We start from the raw sequence: 17,527 nt of genomic DNA, 5'->3' as shown, positions 1-17,527 counted from the left end.
ACTGGCTGGCTCAGAGGGCACATACAGACTAACGGCGTCATTTAAAAGGGATTACTTGGGGGGGGGGGGGCGCCTGGGTGGCTCAGTGGGTTGAGCGTCCGACTTGGGCTCAGGTCATGACCTCGTGGTTCGTGGGTTTGAGCCTGGTATCAGGCTCTCTGCTGTCAGCACAGAGCCTGTTTGGAATTCTCTGTCTCCCTCTCCCTCTCTCTGACGCGCTCCCCTGCTTGATCGCACTCTCACTCAAAAATAAACCTTAAAAAAACGGGGGGGGGGTGGTGTTACCCACTAAGCTCTTGAAAGAAATAAGTATGCCCTCAGGGGTGGGGTGGGGGTGAAAATGAAAACATAGTATCTGCAATTGTTTTTTTTTTAATGTTTATTCTTGAGAGAGGGCGAGAGAAAGAGCGTGAGCAGGGGTGGGACAGAGAGAGAGAGAGACACACACACACACAGAATCTGAAGCAGGCCCCAGGCTCTGAGCCGTCAGCACAGAACCCGACGTGGGGCTTGAACTCACGAACCGTGAGATCATGACCTGAGCCGAGGTTGGACGCTTAACCGACTGAGCCACCCAAGCAACCTTGGGTTCCAGTGCTTTCCAATCTGCAATTGTTGGTAGAGCACATTGTTAGTGAACTCTGCCTCTCCTGCCCCACAATGCCCTCCTCGTGGTGGTCTGGAACACCCTCATTGTGAGGTGAAACACCTCAGTTGAGCCTTCAAGAGGCAGGTAGATGGTCCAGGCAGAGGTGACAGGAATGTGAAATACATTTATTCTCTAGGGGGCCCGGGGGGCGGGGACTAAGATCATTCTGACCGAACTGGAGGCTTGAATAGAGCAGAGGTTATAAAAAGGCAGGGCTTACTTAGCCCACGCAAGATTCAACAGTTTTTATTTGCCAACATTGGAACACTGGGAGATTTTGACATAAAAATCTGGAGTGTAGCCTCCCCTGAAAAACTGGGCCCACGTTTCAAAATGGCATCCAACCCTTGGAGAAGGGGAACTCGCCTTGGCCTCCACTGGCTTCCTTTATTCCCTCCCGCGACCCGTATTGAGATGCTAATCACGTTTTGTGAGCACAGAACCAGTTAGCTCTCCAAAATGCTTCGCAAGCCAAAAAGACTGTGATGGCTCAGAAAGCCTTTGAAAGCCGTCTTTAGTGGGTGAGTGTCTGTTATCTGGGTTTCCCTGCGTCGGGTTTTTTTTTTTTTTTTTTTTTTTCCTCCATGTTACTTCCAAGTTGCTGCTGGCATTTGATTTTGCAACTCTGAATATAGGACCTCTGTGCAATGCGGTGGCAAAGTGGGTAAAGGCAGCAGGCCAGGCCAAGGGGCTCAACTTCAGCTTGTGTTCTCTACGGGCAATAAAGAGGGACAGAACACAGGCAGATCTTAAGGAAATGGGGCTGGCAGGAGCCAGGGGCTGGGCTGGGCTGGAGGGACTGAAATGAGTACTGACCCTGGAGACAAGCTACCTCTACCTGGTCTTTTTTTGAGGCGGGGGGTGCGCAAGTGAGCCAGGGGCAGAGAGAGAGAGAGAGAGAGAGAGAGAGAGAGAGAGAGAGGGAGGGAGAGAGAGGGAGAGGGAAGTAGGGCTTGTTTTTTTTTTGTTTGTTTGTTTTTTTACCCAAAGCAGGGAGTGAACCGTGGGATCATGACCTGATCTAAAGTCAGGTGCTTCACGACTGAGCCACTACCTGGTCTTCAATCACAGCTCAGTTACTTGGGCAGGCTGCAGGACCTTTCTTTCTTTTTTTTTTAAAGTTTATTTATTTTGAGAGAGAGAGAGAGAGAACACGCAGGGGAGGGGCAGAGAGAGAAGGGGACAGAGGATCTGAAGCAGGCTCTGTGCGGACAGCAGAGAGCCCAGTGCGGAGCTTGAACTCACGAACTGAACCGTGAGATCATGACCGCAGCCAAAGTCGGACGCTTAACCAACTGAACCACCCAGGTGCCCTGGGACCTTTCAGTGCCTCTGTTTTCTCATCTGTCAAATGGGCTTCATATGAACAGTACCCACCTTGTAGGGTCGTTGTTAAGGATGAAATGAGATAATGAGCCTGAAGTACTTTTGGCACAGTGCCTGCTACGTTAGTGTTCGATGCTTATGATCATTTTTAGATTAAACATTTTTTTTAATGTTTATTTTTGAGAGAGAGAGAGAGAGAGAGAGCGTGAGCAGGGGAGGGGCAGAGGGAGGAGATACAGAATCTGAAGCAGGCTCCCAGGCCGTCCGCACAGAGCCCGACGCGGGGCTCGAACTCATGAGCTGCGAGATCATGACCTGAGCCAAAGTCAGCCGCCCAACCGACCGAGCCACCCAGGCGCCCTCCCATTTTTGGATTTAATCCTGGAGACCAGTTAGAGGATTTGCTGCCATAGCCTGGGCAGGAGCTGACAAGGTCCTAGGTTAGGGCAGGGACCGCGACAAAAAGACCAGGGTGGGAACCAACTGGACTCAAGGTTGCCTGGGGGAGGGGAAGAGGGAGCGTGAGCAGCAACTTCTGGAATTCCAGTCTGGGTGACTGGGGGTGGGGGGTGGGGGGTGGGGGGACTGAAATGGAAAGCCCTGGGCACAAAGTTGCAGGGGAAGGAGAGGTCGGTTTGATACAGATTACATTAGAGGCGACAGTGTATACAGGTGATAACCACGCGCGGCGGGCCGCGAGGAGCGTGGGTCGGGGCTGAACACGTGGAGTTGGGTGTGAGACCCAGGAGGACAGGGCTGTGCCGGGAGGGGACGGACCAAGTGACGGCGCGCCCCGTTTGGTGAAGGCAGCCTGAGGCGTTAAGCGTCTCGGGTGGGTTCAGCGTCTCTGTTTGAACAGCCCGGGGCCTCTCTTCGCTCCGGGACCCTGTGTATTCTGCTCGGTCAGCTGTGCCACTCGGATACTACCTTTGTCCTTCAGTTTATGTACTTTCAGTTCAAATGCTGACCTGGCCCAATCCTGCTTGCCTTGTGAGCCTTGATGGGGTCAAAGTCCCCCGGGGTACAGAGCAACAGGCAGGCACTCGGTTTTATATTTGATGAAACGGAGACACCTAACATGGGCCGCGGGGGAGGGTGTCAGAGATTCTGGGCTGGGTGTGGGGCGGTGGGGGGGGGGGGGGCGACACCAAGTTGGTGCCTGGTGCCTCCCACCTGACCCTCTCAGAGGGCCCGCCAGGTTCCAAGGCTCCCATGTTCTCAGCTGCTCCCTCGAGTGTCAGGGCAGCCGGTCTCCCTCTCTCTTCCACAGGCACCTGTCCAGAGAACCTTTTGCTTAGGACTCTGTCCCTGGCCTTTATTAAGGGCCCACAGATTAATTAGACGGATTAGTCTCTGTCAATATCTTCCCTGTGCCACTTATTCTCTCAGTACACTAAGTGCTGCCTTGAAATACACATTTCAGGCCCACGTTCTGGGCCACGTGAGGGAGAATGAAGATGAAAAGGACAGGCTGTGCCTGCAAGAGCTTGAGCCATGATGCACTGAAGAGTGGCCAAGGCGATTTCAGGCGGCACACCGGGTGGGGGACACCTCCTGCCATTTGTGCACAGGGCTGACCCCCCCTTCCCACCAGAAACCACTGCATCAAAACATGCACATTCATAATTTATTCACCTCTCCATTCCCTAGCATGCCAGCCAGGGGCCAGGGCGAGAAAAAGAGAAAGGAATAAAAATGAATGGAAGCATGGTGAAGGAAGGGTTCAGCTGGTTAAACGAGACTTCTGATCATTCTCATTAATGTTCGAGAGCGTTACAACCTGATATGGCATTAGATGCGCAGATTGTGTGTGTGTGTGTGTGTGTGTGTGTGTGTGTGTGTATCTGGACAAAAGCATATTAGGAGAACGAGACATTCAGATAAAGTGGCCAGTCAGTGTGGGAGTTGAGAAAATTCCCCATCCAGCTGGTTATCTAACAGACACCTGATGTGGATTCGCTTCCTGACAGGCAGCTCCAGGAGGAAAGCCAGCGGAATGCAAACATTACCATTAAGTGTCCTCAGTTCAGGGCAGCCTGGCTCCCAGGCAAAGTCCCCTCCTTATAAATTCCACTGGCAAAACTGGCAGGCTCCCGCGGGGGCGGGGGTGGGGGTGGGGTGGGGTGGGGTGGGACTGCTACCGAAGCTTTGTCTTGGAGAATGTGGATCGTGTGCCTTGCGGGGGAAAAAACCCACCACAACAGAGTTTCGAGTTAGCCTGTTGTTTCTAGGCTCCCTATCCTCCAAAATGAAGGTGGATTTCAAGCAGGGATTAAGAGGTTGTTAACTGGACAGAGATCGCTACCTGCAAGGCTAAGATCCTGAGTGCTCAGAAATGCCCCGTTTACTGCAGCGACATCTAATGGCCAGAGGAAGCAATGCATGTTGCCATGGAACAGCAGCCTGTAGTTCTGTCTTGGGAGTTCATTTTTTTTTTTTAAGTAGGGTGGACCGGGTATTATTATGTTTATTAATGCCTGTAAAATAAAACTTTGACCGCAACCCTAAGAATTCACTTCCTATATCTTTGGGTGATATTTATGATGTTATTCATAACTGGATGCTGATCATACTTTATGAAACCCATGCAATTACCTCTTTGGGATTTTTTTTTTTTTTTCCAATAACCATCATGACTTTGCGTTTATTTTAAAGCTTCTTGTTGAAGCTCTGTGCATCTGTTATCAAGAAGGTTTCCATACCAGGGAAAAAGATAATCAGGTTTACCCCCGAATACCTACTTTTAATGCATCTTACCCCGATTTATAGTATAAAAAAATAAAAATAATTTTAAAAATAAAATAAATAAATGAATAAATAAATAAATAAACAGACAAACTTAAAAGGGGGGGGGCACCTGGGTGGCTCAGTTGGTTAAACATCTGACTCTTGGTTTCAGCTCAGGTCATGATCTCATAGTTCGTCAGTTCAAGCCCCACATAAGGCTCCTCTGGCCGTGTGGAGCCCGCTTAGGATGCTCCCTCCCCGTCTTCCCCGCCCCCCCACAATAAACAAACTAACAAACTTAAAAAAGCAAAAGAGCCTTATAATTATTTTTATCGTGAGACCTGTAAGTCAATTTCTAGGAATAGAGCTGAAGGGTGTCATCACAGATGTGAAAAAAATACAAAGGTTTTCACTGTAACGTTATCACCCGGAAAAATTAGAAATAGCCTAAATATTTAAAAACCAAGAAATTGTTATTTATGGCACAATGGAGGCAGAGATTGAATCATGCAGCCACAGACCAAGGAATAAGCGACCAGAGGCTGGAAGAGACAAGGAAGGATCCACCCCAAAGCCTTCAAATGGGGCCTGGCCCTGGCATCAACCTGATATTAAAATTCTAGCCTCAAGAACTTTGCAAGAATAAATCATCATTAAAAAAAAAATCTATGGCACATCCACATGATGGAATATTTTTACATTTTATTTACTTTTGAGAGAGAGAGAGAGAGCGAGAGCACAAGTGGGGGGGGGGGCAGAGAGAGGGAAACACAGAATCCAAAGCGGGCTCCAGGCTCCGAGCTGTCAGCACAGAGCCCGATGCGGGGCTCGAACCCATGAACCATGAGATCATGACCTGAGCCGAAGTCCGACGCTCAACCGACTGAGCCACCCAGGCGCTCCCATATAATGGAATATTATGTGAAAATTTAAAAAGGCGTTTTCAATAGCTGATGGCCTGGGGCAATATCCATTATATAATAAGTGAACAAAGTAGGATATTAATTTTTCTATGTGGTAGGGACACAAGTTTGTAAAAAAACCCAACTTTCCATATACATGTATCATATACATTTATGCACACACAAACATGCAGGAAAACTATTAATCATAGTGCATAGGTGCTGGGCTTATAGGTAATTATTGTTTTCTTTTTTATACTTTTCTGTATTTCCCAAATTTTCTTTTTTTTTAAGTTTATTTATTTATTCTGAGAGAGAGAGAGAGAGAGAGAGAGAGGAGGGGCAGAGAGTGAGTGCAAGAGAATCCCAAACCATGAGATCGTGACCTGAGCCAAAGTTGGATGCTTAACCAACTGAACCACCCAGGCGCCCCTCCCAAATTTTCTATAATCCATGTGCATTATTATAAATAAACTTAAACTAAACTAAACTGATTTTGGTTCTTTCCAGTCTCCCTCATTGAGGCAGCTTTGAGGAAGAGAGGAAAGAAAAGTGGGCCTCATCTGGAGGCTTTGACAAAGACCTACAAAAGCAGTGTATGGGAACAGGGAGGCGACCTGGCTCGGGCCACTAGCCCTGAGGTTAGTAGCAGAAATGCCGCGAGGAGGGTGCGTGGGGTTGCACAGGATTTTCGTGAGTGGTGACGAGCGCCCTGGAGACCCGGCATCACTCAGGATCAGTGTTCTTTGCAGCCCACGTCAAGGTGCCCCTTCGTACGTGACGCGCCCCCAACATAACCCCTCACCTGCATGTTTCTCTTCACTGTGTCGAAAGGAAAGGAGAGGGTCTGGGTTACTGCAGCGGCCAGGCAGACATTGGCAAAGTTCTGGAGGAGAGAGAACCGATCTCGGGGTGCATTCCAGATTCTCTCCAGGTTCATGTAAACGAGAAGGGAGCCGGCAGAGAACGGGAGAGCACCTGCAAAACGAGGCCAGGAAGAGGCTGCTTCTGTCTCTGGCAACACTGGCATGAGAACAGAAATGCCTGTGGGGAAGCCTGGTGAAGTAAACAGGATGGCCCTGGGCTTGTTAAAATCCCTCCCACCAGGGGCGCCTGGCTGGCTCAGTTGGTTAAGTGTCCGACTTTCAGCTCAGATGACAGAGGAGGATCTCAAGGTTCCTGCGTTCCAGCCCCATGTCGGGTTCGGTGCTGCCAGCTCAGAGCCTGGAGCCTGCTTCGGATTCTGTGTCTCCCTCTCTCTCTGCCCCACTTGCACTCTCTCTCTCTCTCAAAAATGAACATTAAAAAAATTTTTAAAAATACATAAATAAAATCCCTCCCACCAGAACAATAGGAAGGAACTTTTCTTGGGTGGTGATAATGTGCTACATTTTGATAGGGGCTGTGTTATTTGTCAAAACGCATGGGATGGTTCACTAAAGGTTTGCGCCCTTTACGTAAATTTTACGTTACAAGGAACCACAAATGAATATTGAACTCTAGATAATGATTACACAATGTTGAACAGGTTGAGGGGTGAAGTGCCTCGATGTTTGGAAATTACATGGAAATCATCAAAAATTATGGAAGATGGACTGGTGAATGGCCAGAGGGATGGACAGATAGATGATAAAGCAAAAAAGTTAATTGTAGCATCTGGATGGTTGGGTGTTAGAAATTTTTAAAAATAAAATCTTGGGGGAAAAAAAATCACTCCCATAAAGAAAAAGTCAGTGAGTGGCACTTAATCAGGTTTTGGAAGTGGTTAGGAGGGACTGGTCTTCCAGAAACTTTGGGAGCTATCTTAAGTTTACAGAGGTACTACATTTCCTTCAAATGAGATTTAAAAGAAGGGATAGCATCAGTGGGGTTGCTTGCCTTTAGGAAAATGCAATAATATTTATTTAATAAACACATTAAACATGAAGCACCAACCCCGCATTTACCTTCATTCAGAAAATATTTGTGGACTTTGTCATATGCTGGGCCCTATGTCAGCTGCTGGGAATACAAAGAGGAGTAAACACAAAGAGTAGGCTAATTCCTAGAGATACTCACCCTCTAGTGGAGGGGACAGGCAGCGGATATGCGCCATAATTGGGTGGGGGGGGGGGGGGGGCTATACAAAGTTCTTTAGGCACATGACGATCCTCGTAATTTTGCCTAGGGGGATCAGGAAGGATTTCACAGAAGAGAGAACTTTTCCACTGGGTCTTGAGGATTGAGTAGGAGTTCGCCAGACATCAGGAGAGAGGACAGGCAGTCCAGGCAGAGGGAACAGCAGGTACAGAGGGAGTTGGGTTTCCAGGAAACTGCAGGTTTTTCTGCATGGTTGGAGAGTGAGTGCAGGTGGAGGCGGGGCAGGAGAGGAGGTGGGATGGGCCATGGGGGCCACGTGTGTGTGAAGGATCTGATGGTGTGCCATAAGGAATTTGGGCTTTCCCCTGTAGCTCAGAAGTCAGTGAAGGCTTTATCTGTTTATTTGAGAGGGGGTGGGGCACAAGTGAGCGAGGGGCAGAGAGAGAGAGACAGAGAGAGAAGCAGGGCTCACCTGAAGTGGGGTTCGAGCTCACCTGATGTGCTACGCGAACCCACGAACTGTGAGATGGTGACCTGAGCCGAAGTCAGGTGCTTAACGACTGAGCCACCCAGGCGCCCATCAGTGAAGGCTCTAAAGGAGGACAGCGGCATGGGGGTGGTGAAAGGGCTAATTTCAGTGTAGGCAGGAGAGACCCGGGCCTGGGACCAGGTGGGAGCGTCTTGCTCATGTCTGTGAGGAAGGGAGGATGAGCGCAGCGGGTGCAGGGAAGGAGGGGGACGACAGACTGAGAGTGGAGGGGTCGAGTCGACGGTATGCGGTGACTGAAGCCACAGCAGTGAGAGGAGCGGAGCTGAGGCGATTGTAAATTTCTTCGATTGTAAATTTCTTCCCGCTTGAGCCACAGGAAGCAGCAGGGGAACCGTTAGTCTCTGTTATTACAGAGGTGACGTTGGGGGTCATTAGAGTATCATGATGCCTGTTTAAGCCACTGGCTTAGCTGAGGCCTCCCGGGGAGGGGATGGAGGGTGGAAAGAAAGGTAAGGAAGGAGCCCCGGGGAGATTGTCTTCTGGGGAAGACACCCAGAAGCCGGTAGGGTCCTAGAAGCCAAGTTTCCGGAAGAAGGGGTGGCCAGTCTCCTCGAACGCTGCAACAAAGGTCAGATAATGGGTGAAAGTCGGCTGCGTCTGGCAACTGGGGGACACGGGCGACTCGTGCGTCTGTAGCGCTGGCAAAGGTTCCCAGGACCACAGAAGCTCCAGTTGTTGCCCTGGTCGTGCGCGCCCATGGGTGCAGGCTGAGACGCCTCCCCGCAGTCAGATGGGGTGCGTGGGGTTGCCTTCCTATCAGTTTGGGCTGAGCCACCTCCACTGTCTCCTCCTTCCCGCTCTATATGGATTGGATCCATGTGACCACGACCTCAAAAAGCTGCATTTAACTGGTTACGAGCAACGGTATACGGTACGTTCATACATATCACAGAACGCAGTCTTTTCTTGGACAAGGTGAAAAGTTCCATCTTACCTAGAACAGTAAGGGAAACCCCTCGGTAAAGGGCTAGGAACCCTTCTTGTTGATAGACGGTAGAAAAAGCATGGAAGATCCCTCGGTAAGATGGTTCCAGCAGGTTCTGCACAGTCAGCCGGGTTTTGATGAGGTCTGTAGGGTAGGTCACAACAGTGGAAACCATGCCTGCGAGACTCCCGGCCATGATAGATCTCCACTGGGAAATATGGCCCAGGTCATCCGTGAACAGCACGACAAACCTAGGAGACAAAAGGGGGAAAAGCCCAAGAGTGTCGGCTGTGGATTGTGCTAGAGTGCTCTCTACAATTTCTTGCATTATCTCCCAGCATTTGGAAAGGTTTTCCGAAGTGAAAAGTACTATACTAATGTATTAGGGTGAATGAATAGCACATCCGATTCTACTATATCTGTAGAATTCTAGTTAGCTGCGAGGAGCCGTCCAACCCTCTTCTTGACGTCTACCCTAAGTTCTTCTCACTTCATTTTTTTTAAAACCCATTTTATTTTTTGAAAGTTTCTTTCTTTATTTGGCGAGAGAGAGCCCGAGTTGGGACAGGGGCGGGGAGTGGGGAGGGAGGGAGAGGCACAGAGAATCCCAAGCAGGCTCTGTGCTGTCAGCACCAAGCCCCGATGAGGGGCAGGAACTCACCAACTGTGAGATCATGACCTGAGCTGAAATCAAGTCAGATGCTCAACTGACTGAGCCCCCCCAGGTGCCCCTCTTCCCACTTCATTTTAAGCATTTCCCCCCTGTTATCTGCCTGTCAACCCCGGCTTGCCAGTGGGGTGTAAATGAATAGGAGTATTTGGTAAATACTGGAATGTGCCCCTTTGGTTCTGTTGAAACTTAAACGAATCCCTTGAAATGATAACTTGGGGCATCCCCAGTGGTTGATTTTTTTTTTTTTAAACTAAGCTCTGTGCCCAATGTGGGGCTTGAACTTCCAATGCCGAGATCAGGAGTCACACGCTCTACCGACTGAGCCAGCCAGGCGCCACCCCTGTGCCCCCTGTAGTTGAGTTTTAAAAATGCATTGGTTGAGGGGCGCCTGGGTGGCTCAGTCGGTTGAGCGTCCGACTTCGGCTCAGGTCATGATCTCCTGGTCCGTGAGTTCATGCCCCGCGTCGGGCTCTGGGCTGACAGCTCAGAGCCTGGAGCCTGTTTCAGATTCTGTGTCTCCCTCTCTCTGACCTTCCCCCGTTCATGCTCTGTCTCTCTGTGTCTCAAAAATAAATAAACGTTAAAAAAAAATTTAAAAAAATGTATTGGTTGAACAATTATAAGAGAAGATGCGTTACCCCACTCATTGTCTGGGAAACGACAAGTAAAAACAAGGTACCATTTCTCCCCTCGCAGATTGGCAAAGATGAAATAGTCTGAGAATATGAAGTGATGGTGAGGACCTGGGGAAACAGGAATGTTCACCCACTGCTGGTAGAAATGTAAATGGGGGGGGGGGCGCCTGGGTGGCTCAGTCGGTTGAGCATCCCACTTCGGCTCAGGTCATGATCATCCCACTTCGGCTCAGGTCATGATCTCACGGTTCATGGGATCGAGCCCCACATCAGGCTCTGTGCTGACAGTGCAGAGCCTGCTTGGGATTCTCTTTGTCCCTCCTGGTGCCCCTCTCCCTCTTCTCTCTTTGAAAATAAATAAACATTTTTAAAAAAGGAATGTAAATTTGGTGCAGCCCCTTTGTAGTATCTAGCACAACTGAAAGAAAGCCTTTCGCCCCAGAAATTCCATTTCTAGGCACATCCCCTGGGGAAACTCCTGCACATGTACATGTGAGGACACATACGACACTGTTGCTGTGAAAAGTCAACCTACAAGCCCATTCATAGGGAGATAAATTGTAGCACGCTCATACAATGGATACTGTAGTTAAAATGACTTTGCAACTATGTATTCACGTGGATAATCCTGAAAGCATGAAGTTGAGCGCAGAACGCAAGTCGCAGGCTGACTTCCAGCGTGCGACAATTAAGAAACTATTTACACTGAAAAACACCCCCATGAAAATCATACCTTGTATCATTCATTGAGAGGCGTAGATACATATAAAAATGTGTAAAATAGACCTCCAGGAAGGTGGCGGGGGGGGGGGGGGAAGGGGCTGGGAATGAGAATGAACAGGACTCCAGCTTTCTCTGTAATATTGTATTTTCTTGTATTAAAACAAAGAAGATACTTGAAGTATCTTTTATACTTTCATACTGCCGCTCGTACTGTTACTTCCGCGCAGCGGGCACACGGGGTTTGTGTTTCTCTACAGTTTTATAATGGAGTCCAAAATGGCTTTGGGTGGACTTTTCCAAATGCCAACCAGAAAGCCACTGTGTTACAGTCTCTCTCTTTCTCCCCCCCTTTATTTACTTGTTTATTATTTAACTTTTTAAAGCTTATTTATTTATTTTGAGAGAGAGGAAGACAGCAGGAGGGAGAGAGAGAGAATCCCAAGCGCTGTCAGCGCAGAGCCCGACGCGGGGCTTGAACCCACGAACTGTGAGATCACGACCCGAGCCGCAACCAAGAGTCAGAGATGCTCAACCGCCTGAGCCACCCAGGCGCCCCTTTTTGGAAGCAGTGCATCCCCTAGTCATGAGGGCCTACCTTGGCAGAAATGGTTATAAAGGGACTTTCACACAGTACCCATTCCCTGGCCAGGAAGCAAAGGAATTTTACTCCCTGCTGATGAGGACAAAATCAAAAAGCGCTTGGAGACCAGGAAAAATAATATTCTCTGCCAGAGAATGGGGTAGGGGAGAGGGAGAGAAATATCAAGGGTTTGACTGAAAGGAAAGTGAACGGGGCTAGGCTAAAATAAAATTATTGTCATCTTTTTAACAACGAGAGCATCCTCAGTACTTTGGCTTTTAAATCTCCCTCAAAGAGGCATGTCCTGAAGTCACTGAAGACGTTCCAGGAAGGTTTCCTTGGCACCCAGGTAAACACTCATTGATTAAAAGCATCTCCTTCAAACTGTAGGAAAGTCTTAACTTCATTTTGCCAACCTGCCTTAACCGCACTAATGGAAAACGTAAAAAACAAAAGAAACACTCGTGAGTTAACCAGCTGCTTTTGTATAATTTTTTTTTTAATGTTTATTCATTTTTGAGAGACAGAGAGAGAGCATGAGCGGGGAAGGGGCAGAGAGAGACGGAGACGCAGAATCCGAAGCAGGCTCCAGGCTCTGAGCTGTCAGCACAGAGCCCGACGCAGGGCTCGAACTCATGAACTGTGAGATCATGACCTGAGCCGAAGTCGGGCGCTCAACCGACGGAGCCACCCAGGTGCCCCAACCAGCTGCTTTTCAAAGTGGCAGTAACTACAGCAGGCATTCGCCAAGGGACCATTGACTTGTTTCATGGCGTGGACACTTCCTTGTTCCTCCCTTTTTTTTTTCTCCCCTGGCTAGTCAGGTTGGAGGGGACCCTGAGGAGGGGCGGGGGGGGGGGGGGGACAGAGGAAATGGAAATGCTCGACCGGAAGGGCGGCCCACGGCAAGCTGGAACGGATCTAGACGAAGGTGGGAGTTTGAAATGCCAAAAGAAACACCATTCATTCTCATCGCCTCACCGTTTTCCCTATCCCACTTGGCCACTTCTGGGGCCTGAATTCATTCATTCCCCATTTATTGAACATCTACAACGTGCCAGACACGGTGCTAGCGCTCAGCATAGGTCCTAACAGAGCTCAACAGTCCTGCCAAAGCAGTGACCCACGGGGCAACAGGAGGGGAAACAGGCCCTTGGTTCACTGAATACCTTGACGGACTAGGAATAGGAACCTTGTCTTTGATCAGTCTGGTTCACAAAGGAGGGTCTTCCTCTCAAATCTCCAAAATTAAAAGGAACCAGAGGAAGGAGTCCTTTCTTCTCAGACTCTTACCATCTGAACAGGCAATGACCACCAATCCTTCCCCTTTAGAATTGCAGAGTCAAGGCAGGCAACCCTGATAGGCCATCGATGACATCAGCTTAAGCTCTTGTCTGATTGCCTGGGGCGGCAGCGGCCCCCTTTCTGCTCTCCTCCCCCAGCTCGCTTCCCACGCAAGCACAGAAGCTTTTCCCAGGGAGACTGGGTAAGCTGGTGAACAGCAGTGACCCTTGCCTTTCAGCCCCAACGGTATTTCACACACCCTGGACATAAGTAGGTAGAGCTTCAACCTAACATAGCTTATCAGCCAGACCCAAGCTCATGACGTGGTTCTACAATAAAGAGGTGGTGTTGGTTATGAACTATTTCAGTGTTGCAGGGACCCAGGCCAATGTTTATACAGCTAGATGAGGAGTCGTGGAGTAAAGTTGGATGAGCATCTACTATTTGATGTATTTGAAAGCCATCTACTGTGTTACGTACTATTTATTGCAAGGACCTCGCTCCTAAAAGACCATGGAGTGGACTTTTGATCAGAAATCCAAGTGAGCAGACAGACGATGGTGGGCAGAGCCCTGGACTAAGGAGCCAGAAGACCCGGGTTCAAGCTCCAACTCTGCCATTAATTCTATCGGGGGGCAAGTCAATTAACCGCTCCATTTCCTGAACATTCTGGATGCTTTACGCTTCGTTCAAACCCACGATCATAGGCTATACCATTAACCTCCGCCAACTGTTTTCACAAACTCATGGCCAGGAAAGAGTAGAGATGAGTCAGTAGGATGCTGGGCCAAAGGTATCATCTTTGTGTAGGAAGGATGGCACCATGATTAATCAACCACTTGGTTTCTATGCCTAGCCACTCACTGAAACACTTCCTTTTGGTTTCCAGAAAGAAAATAATCGCGCAGGAAAAATTATTAGCAAACTTAGCCCGGGTAACTATCTCTTTCTTCCTCTCCCAGTCACCAGCCTGTCTCAGGTGCCCTCAGCTGCTACACGAACTAGTGCAACAGGTCCCTAACTGGTCCTGCCACCAGGTGACAGTAATTCCCGTGGAGTTGCTTTCATCATCACCCCCCCCCCCAACCTCCTCAAAAATCTCCCACGCCTAACCTTGGCCCTGCGGAACCAGACTTCTTAACCTAGCACTCTGAGGTCTCATTCTAACCTGTTTTTCTGGCTATACTTCCCATTACTGCTGCAGACCCACCTTGTGTCCCAGCCATGCTACATGCCTCCCCGCCTCTGTGCCTTTGCTCTTGACATGACCTGCAACCTCCTTCTCCCCATCTTTGCCAGCAGATTTCCTCCTCGTTCTCCCAGGGCCAAACTCAGATGGCTTTCTTCCTCTGTGAAGTCTTCACATCTTCTCCTCATCAGAAGTGTGAATTTCTTTTTTTTTTTTTTTTTTTTTTAAGATTTTATTTTTAAGTAATCCCTACACCCCACGTGGGGCTGGAACTCACAACTCCGAGATCAAGAGTTGCACGCTCTACCGACTGCGCCAGCCAGGCGCCCCAGAAGCGTGAATTTCTATAGCATTTCAGCCACACGCTACAGACACACTAGTCTTACTCTTCTATCTTTGCGTGGCCCCAGCATTACGCACACAGCGGGTACTTAATGAAGCCTGGCTAAATTAATGTCAGATGAATGCAGACAGAAAGGCAGCGTGATGTAATAGAGTAATAGATCTGGAGGCAGAAGGTCAGATGACGGGGCTCTCCGCTCGATCACTGAGGAGTGGTGCGGCCAGTCTGAGCCCAATTCTGCATCTGTAAAATGGGCACAATGCTTCCCACCTTATGGACCTTACAGGGCAGGAGGCAGGAATTGTAGAAATCCAATGTGTGCGTGTACATGCACACACACAACGTAGAGGTGATGGATATATTGGTTAGCTTGATTGCGATCGTTTCACAACGTCCATCAAAACACCAAGTCGTACACCTTAAACATATACACTTTTTATAGGTCAATGTCTCAATGGTGCTGTTAAAAAAAAATCCAATGATGTCTATACATACTAGGTGGTGCCGAGGCCAAGGGCAGACTTCGCCATCTTCAGGAGCCTGCTTCAGGTTCTGTTCTCTCTCTGCCTCCCCCCACTCATGCTCTGTCGCTCAAAAATAAACAAATGCATAAAAAACTTTAAAAGTAATAAAAAAAATTCCTAAGTCCCCTTGTTTCTGAGTGGCCCAGCAAACACTTGTTCACCAAACATTTAACTCTTAGTCCCAGACCCCTACACCTCCTTCTTCTTAGTTCGGAGTGACATCTCTACCTCATTTTGCCAGTCTTTGCAATCTCGGGTGTGTGTGTGTGTGTGTGTGTGTGTGTGTGTGTGTGTGTATTCCCGAACATACATAGGAAATTAAGTTTGGCTTTCTCCCCTTAATCTGTTTCACGTCAATTTCTTAGTCCAGCTAGAAGAACCTCCCACAGAGGAAAAGGTCTTCCTCTCAGAGGAAGGCTGTCCCCAGAACAGCTGACAATACTTCAACCAGCCTTCAAAGTTCCACCCCCTTCTCCTTGGTACACATTCCAAAGTAAGACTTCCATACCACTTTGTGGAGAATGGAGGGAAGTAGGGAGGACTGGAGTCATTAAAACTCTGATAACTGGGGCGCCTGGGTGGCTCAGTCAGTTGAATGTCTGACTTCCGCTCAGGTCATGATCTCCAGCTTCCTGAGTTCGAGTCCTGTGTCGGGCTTTGCACTGACAGTAGGGAGCCTGCTTGGGATTCTCTCCCCCGCTTGCACACTCTCTCTCAGGATAAATAAAACTTACAAAAAAAAAAAAAAAACCCTCAGAGAACTGTTTACAGACATCAGGCCAGATGTCGCAAGAGAGCCTTGAGAGAAATGCCCCAGGATCTCACTACCTTTCCTCCCCAGGGGTAGAGAAGGTAACTTCTCCCAAGCCTAGGTCATGCACGCTAGAGACTCAATGAGAAGAATGATTCCATCTGGCTTGTCAGCTGCCAGGTAAGCCGGGCCTCCCAGAAAAAAGGCAAAAATCCTGGCTGTTCGCCTCCAAGGCTTCAACTGTGTGGTCAAGACTGTGAGCTGTTTGTCTAATTCAGAGCCAAGGCCAGTCTTCGGAGTTGGCACTGTGCGCCACGGAATGAGGAACACAGGGACCATCCCAACCCAAGTACAGAAACATCCCCTCTTCCTGAAATTCCATCAGTACCATTTCATTCTTTTAAGCTTGTTTTCAGTTAAAATGCAAATATCTCTGAGCTCTGAGGAAGCTTTGAAGACTCATCTGGTATTTACATGTTTCGATAAGTTTCCTTAAGAAGCAGCTGTTGAGGGCGCCTGGGTGGCTCAGTGGGTTAAGCCTCCGACTTCAGCTCCGGTCACGATCAGTTCGGGAGTTCGAGCCCCGCCTCCAGCTCTGTGCTGACAAGCTCAGAGCCTGGAGCGTGCTTCACATTCTAGGTCTCCTCCGGCTGTCTCCATCCCTCCCCGAGTCGCTCTCTCTCTCTGTTTCAAAAACAAACATTAAAAAAAAAAAAAAAAAAAAAAAAGCAGCTCTTGTCGGAGAAGGTGAAAAAAACCCAAAGGAGGAGGCCGGTGGGCAGAGGGTGCGGCGAGACAGTAAGTTGAGGGGCCTGTTTGCAGCCTCTGGTGAGCCCAAAGGGCAAGCTTCGGGGGCGGGCAGAAATCTGTGGCCTTTTGTGGCACCTCCCCCTAACCAAGCACTTTCTTCGGCGGGCTTTGCTCACAACTGCAGCACCGCGCAGACACCCCTTCCACGGGGTCTCTCCTAAGGCAGCCCAAGGCGAACTTTGCAAGTCGGTGCACGGAACTTTCCAAGTCGGTGGACGGTGGGAATGGTTTGGAGCCACCTCTCTGGAGATGCTTTTGCCCCATTCCACGTCCTCGCCCGTCCGACACCGGTGAGCCTCTCCGGGCGGGGGCCCGCGCCCCCACAAAACGGCGCCTGGCGTGGCAGGGAGCCCCAGAGTACGTCCCGGGGGCCCGCGTCCCGGCCGAAGTGCCCCGAGGGGCTCGCACGCGATCCGGAAGGAGGCTGCGCCCCCTCCCCCCGCGCCCCGGGCGCCCCGCCCCGCCCCCCGCCCCCCCCCCCCCCCCCCCCCCCCCGCCCCGAGCGCGGGCCCGGGCAGCAGGGCGGCGTCCGGCCGCGGCGGCCTCCCGGCTCCGGCTCCCGGGCCCGCCCCGCCCCTACCCTACCCCGGCTTACTTGCGGTAGGCGGCGAGCTGCACGGCGCTGCAGGGGAAGAGGCGCAGGCACGCCACCGCGTTCCCCTTCCACAGGGCCCGGGGCCCCTCGGCGCGCCACACCCGGAGCCCCTCGGCCCACGGCCCCCGGGCCCGGCCCCGCCGGGCGCCGACCTGGGCCAGCACGGTGGCGAGCTCGAGCGGCGCGGTGAGGCTCAGGCTGAGCGCCCCCGCCACGCCGGCGCACAGCAGCCGCTGGCCGCCCGTCAGCCGGCCGTCCCGCC

General features: G+C 50.2%; 1 protein-coding gene across 1 annotated transcript in view; it reads right to left on the bottom strand.

Annotated features, from left to right (window-relative positions):
• Positions 1–17,527, bottom strand: part of SLC25A43 (solute carrier family 25 member 43) — a 44,575-nt gene that overhangs the window by 17,676 nt on the left and 9,372 nt on the right. Inside the window, exons 2-4 of the mRNA XM_049643282.1 lie at positions 17,266–17,526; positions 9,168–9,409; positions 6,410–6,582 (exon numbers count right to left, since the gene is read on the bottom strand). Of these exons, the coding sequence (XP_049499239.1) occupies positions 6,410–6,582; positions 9,168–9,409; positions 17,266–17,526 (676 nt within the window). The remainder of the gene's footprint in view (positions 1–6,409; positions 6,583–9,167; positions 9,410–17,265; position 17,527) is intronic.

This window comes from Panthera uncia, chromosome X (assembly GCF_023721935.1).
Source record: "Panthera uncia isolate 11264 chromosome X, Puncia_PCG_1.0, whole genome shotgun sequence".
In the NCBI taxonomy this organism is placed as follows: domain Eukaryota; kingdom Metazoa; phylum Chordata; class Mammalia; order Carnivora; family Felidae; genus Panthera; species Panthera uncia.
This window is presented reverse-complemented; position numbering and strand designations above follow the sequence as displayed.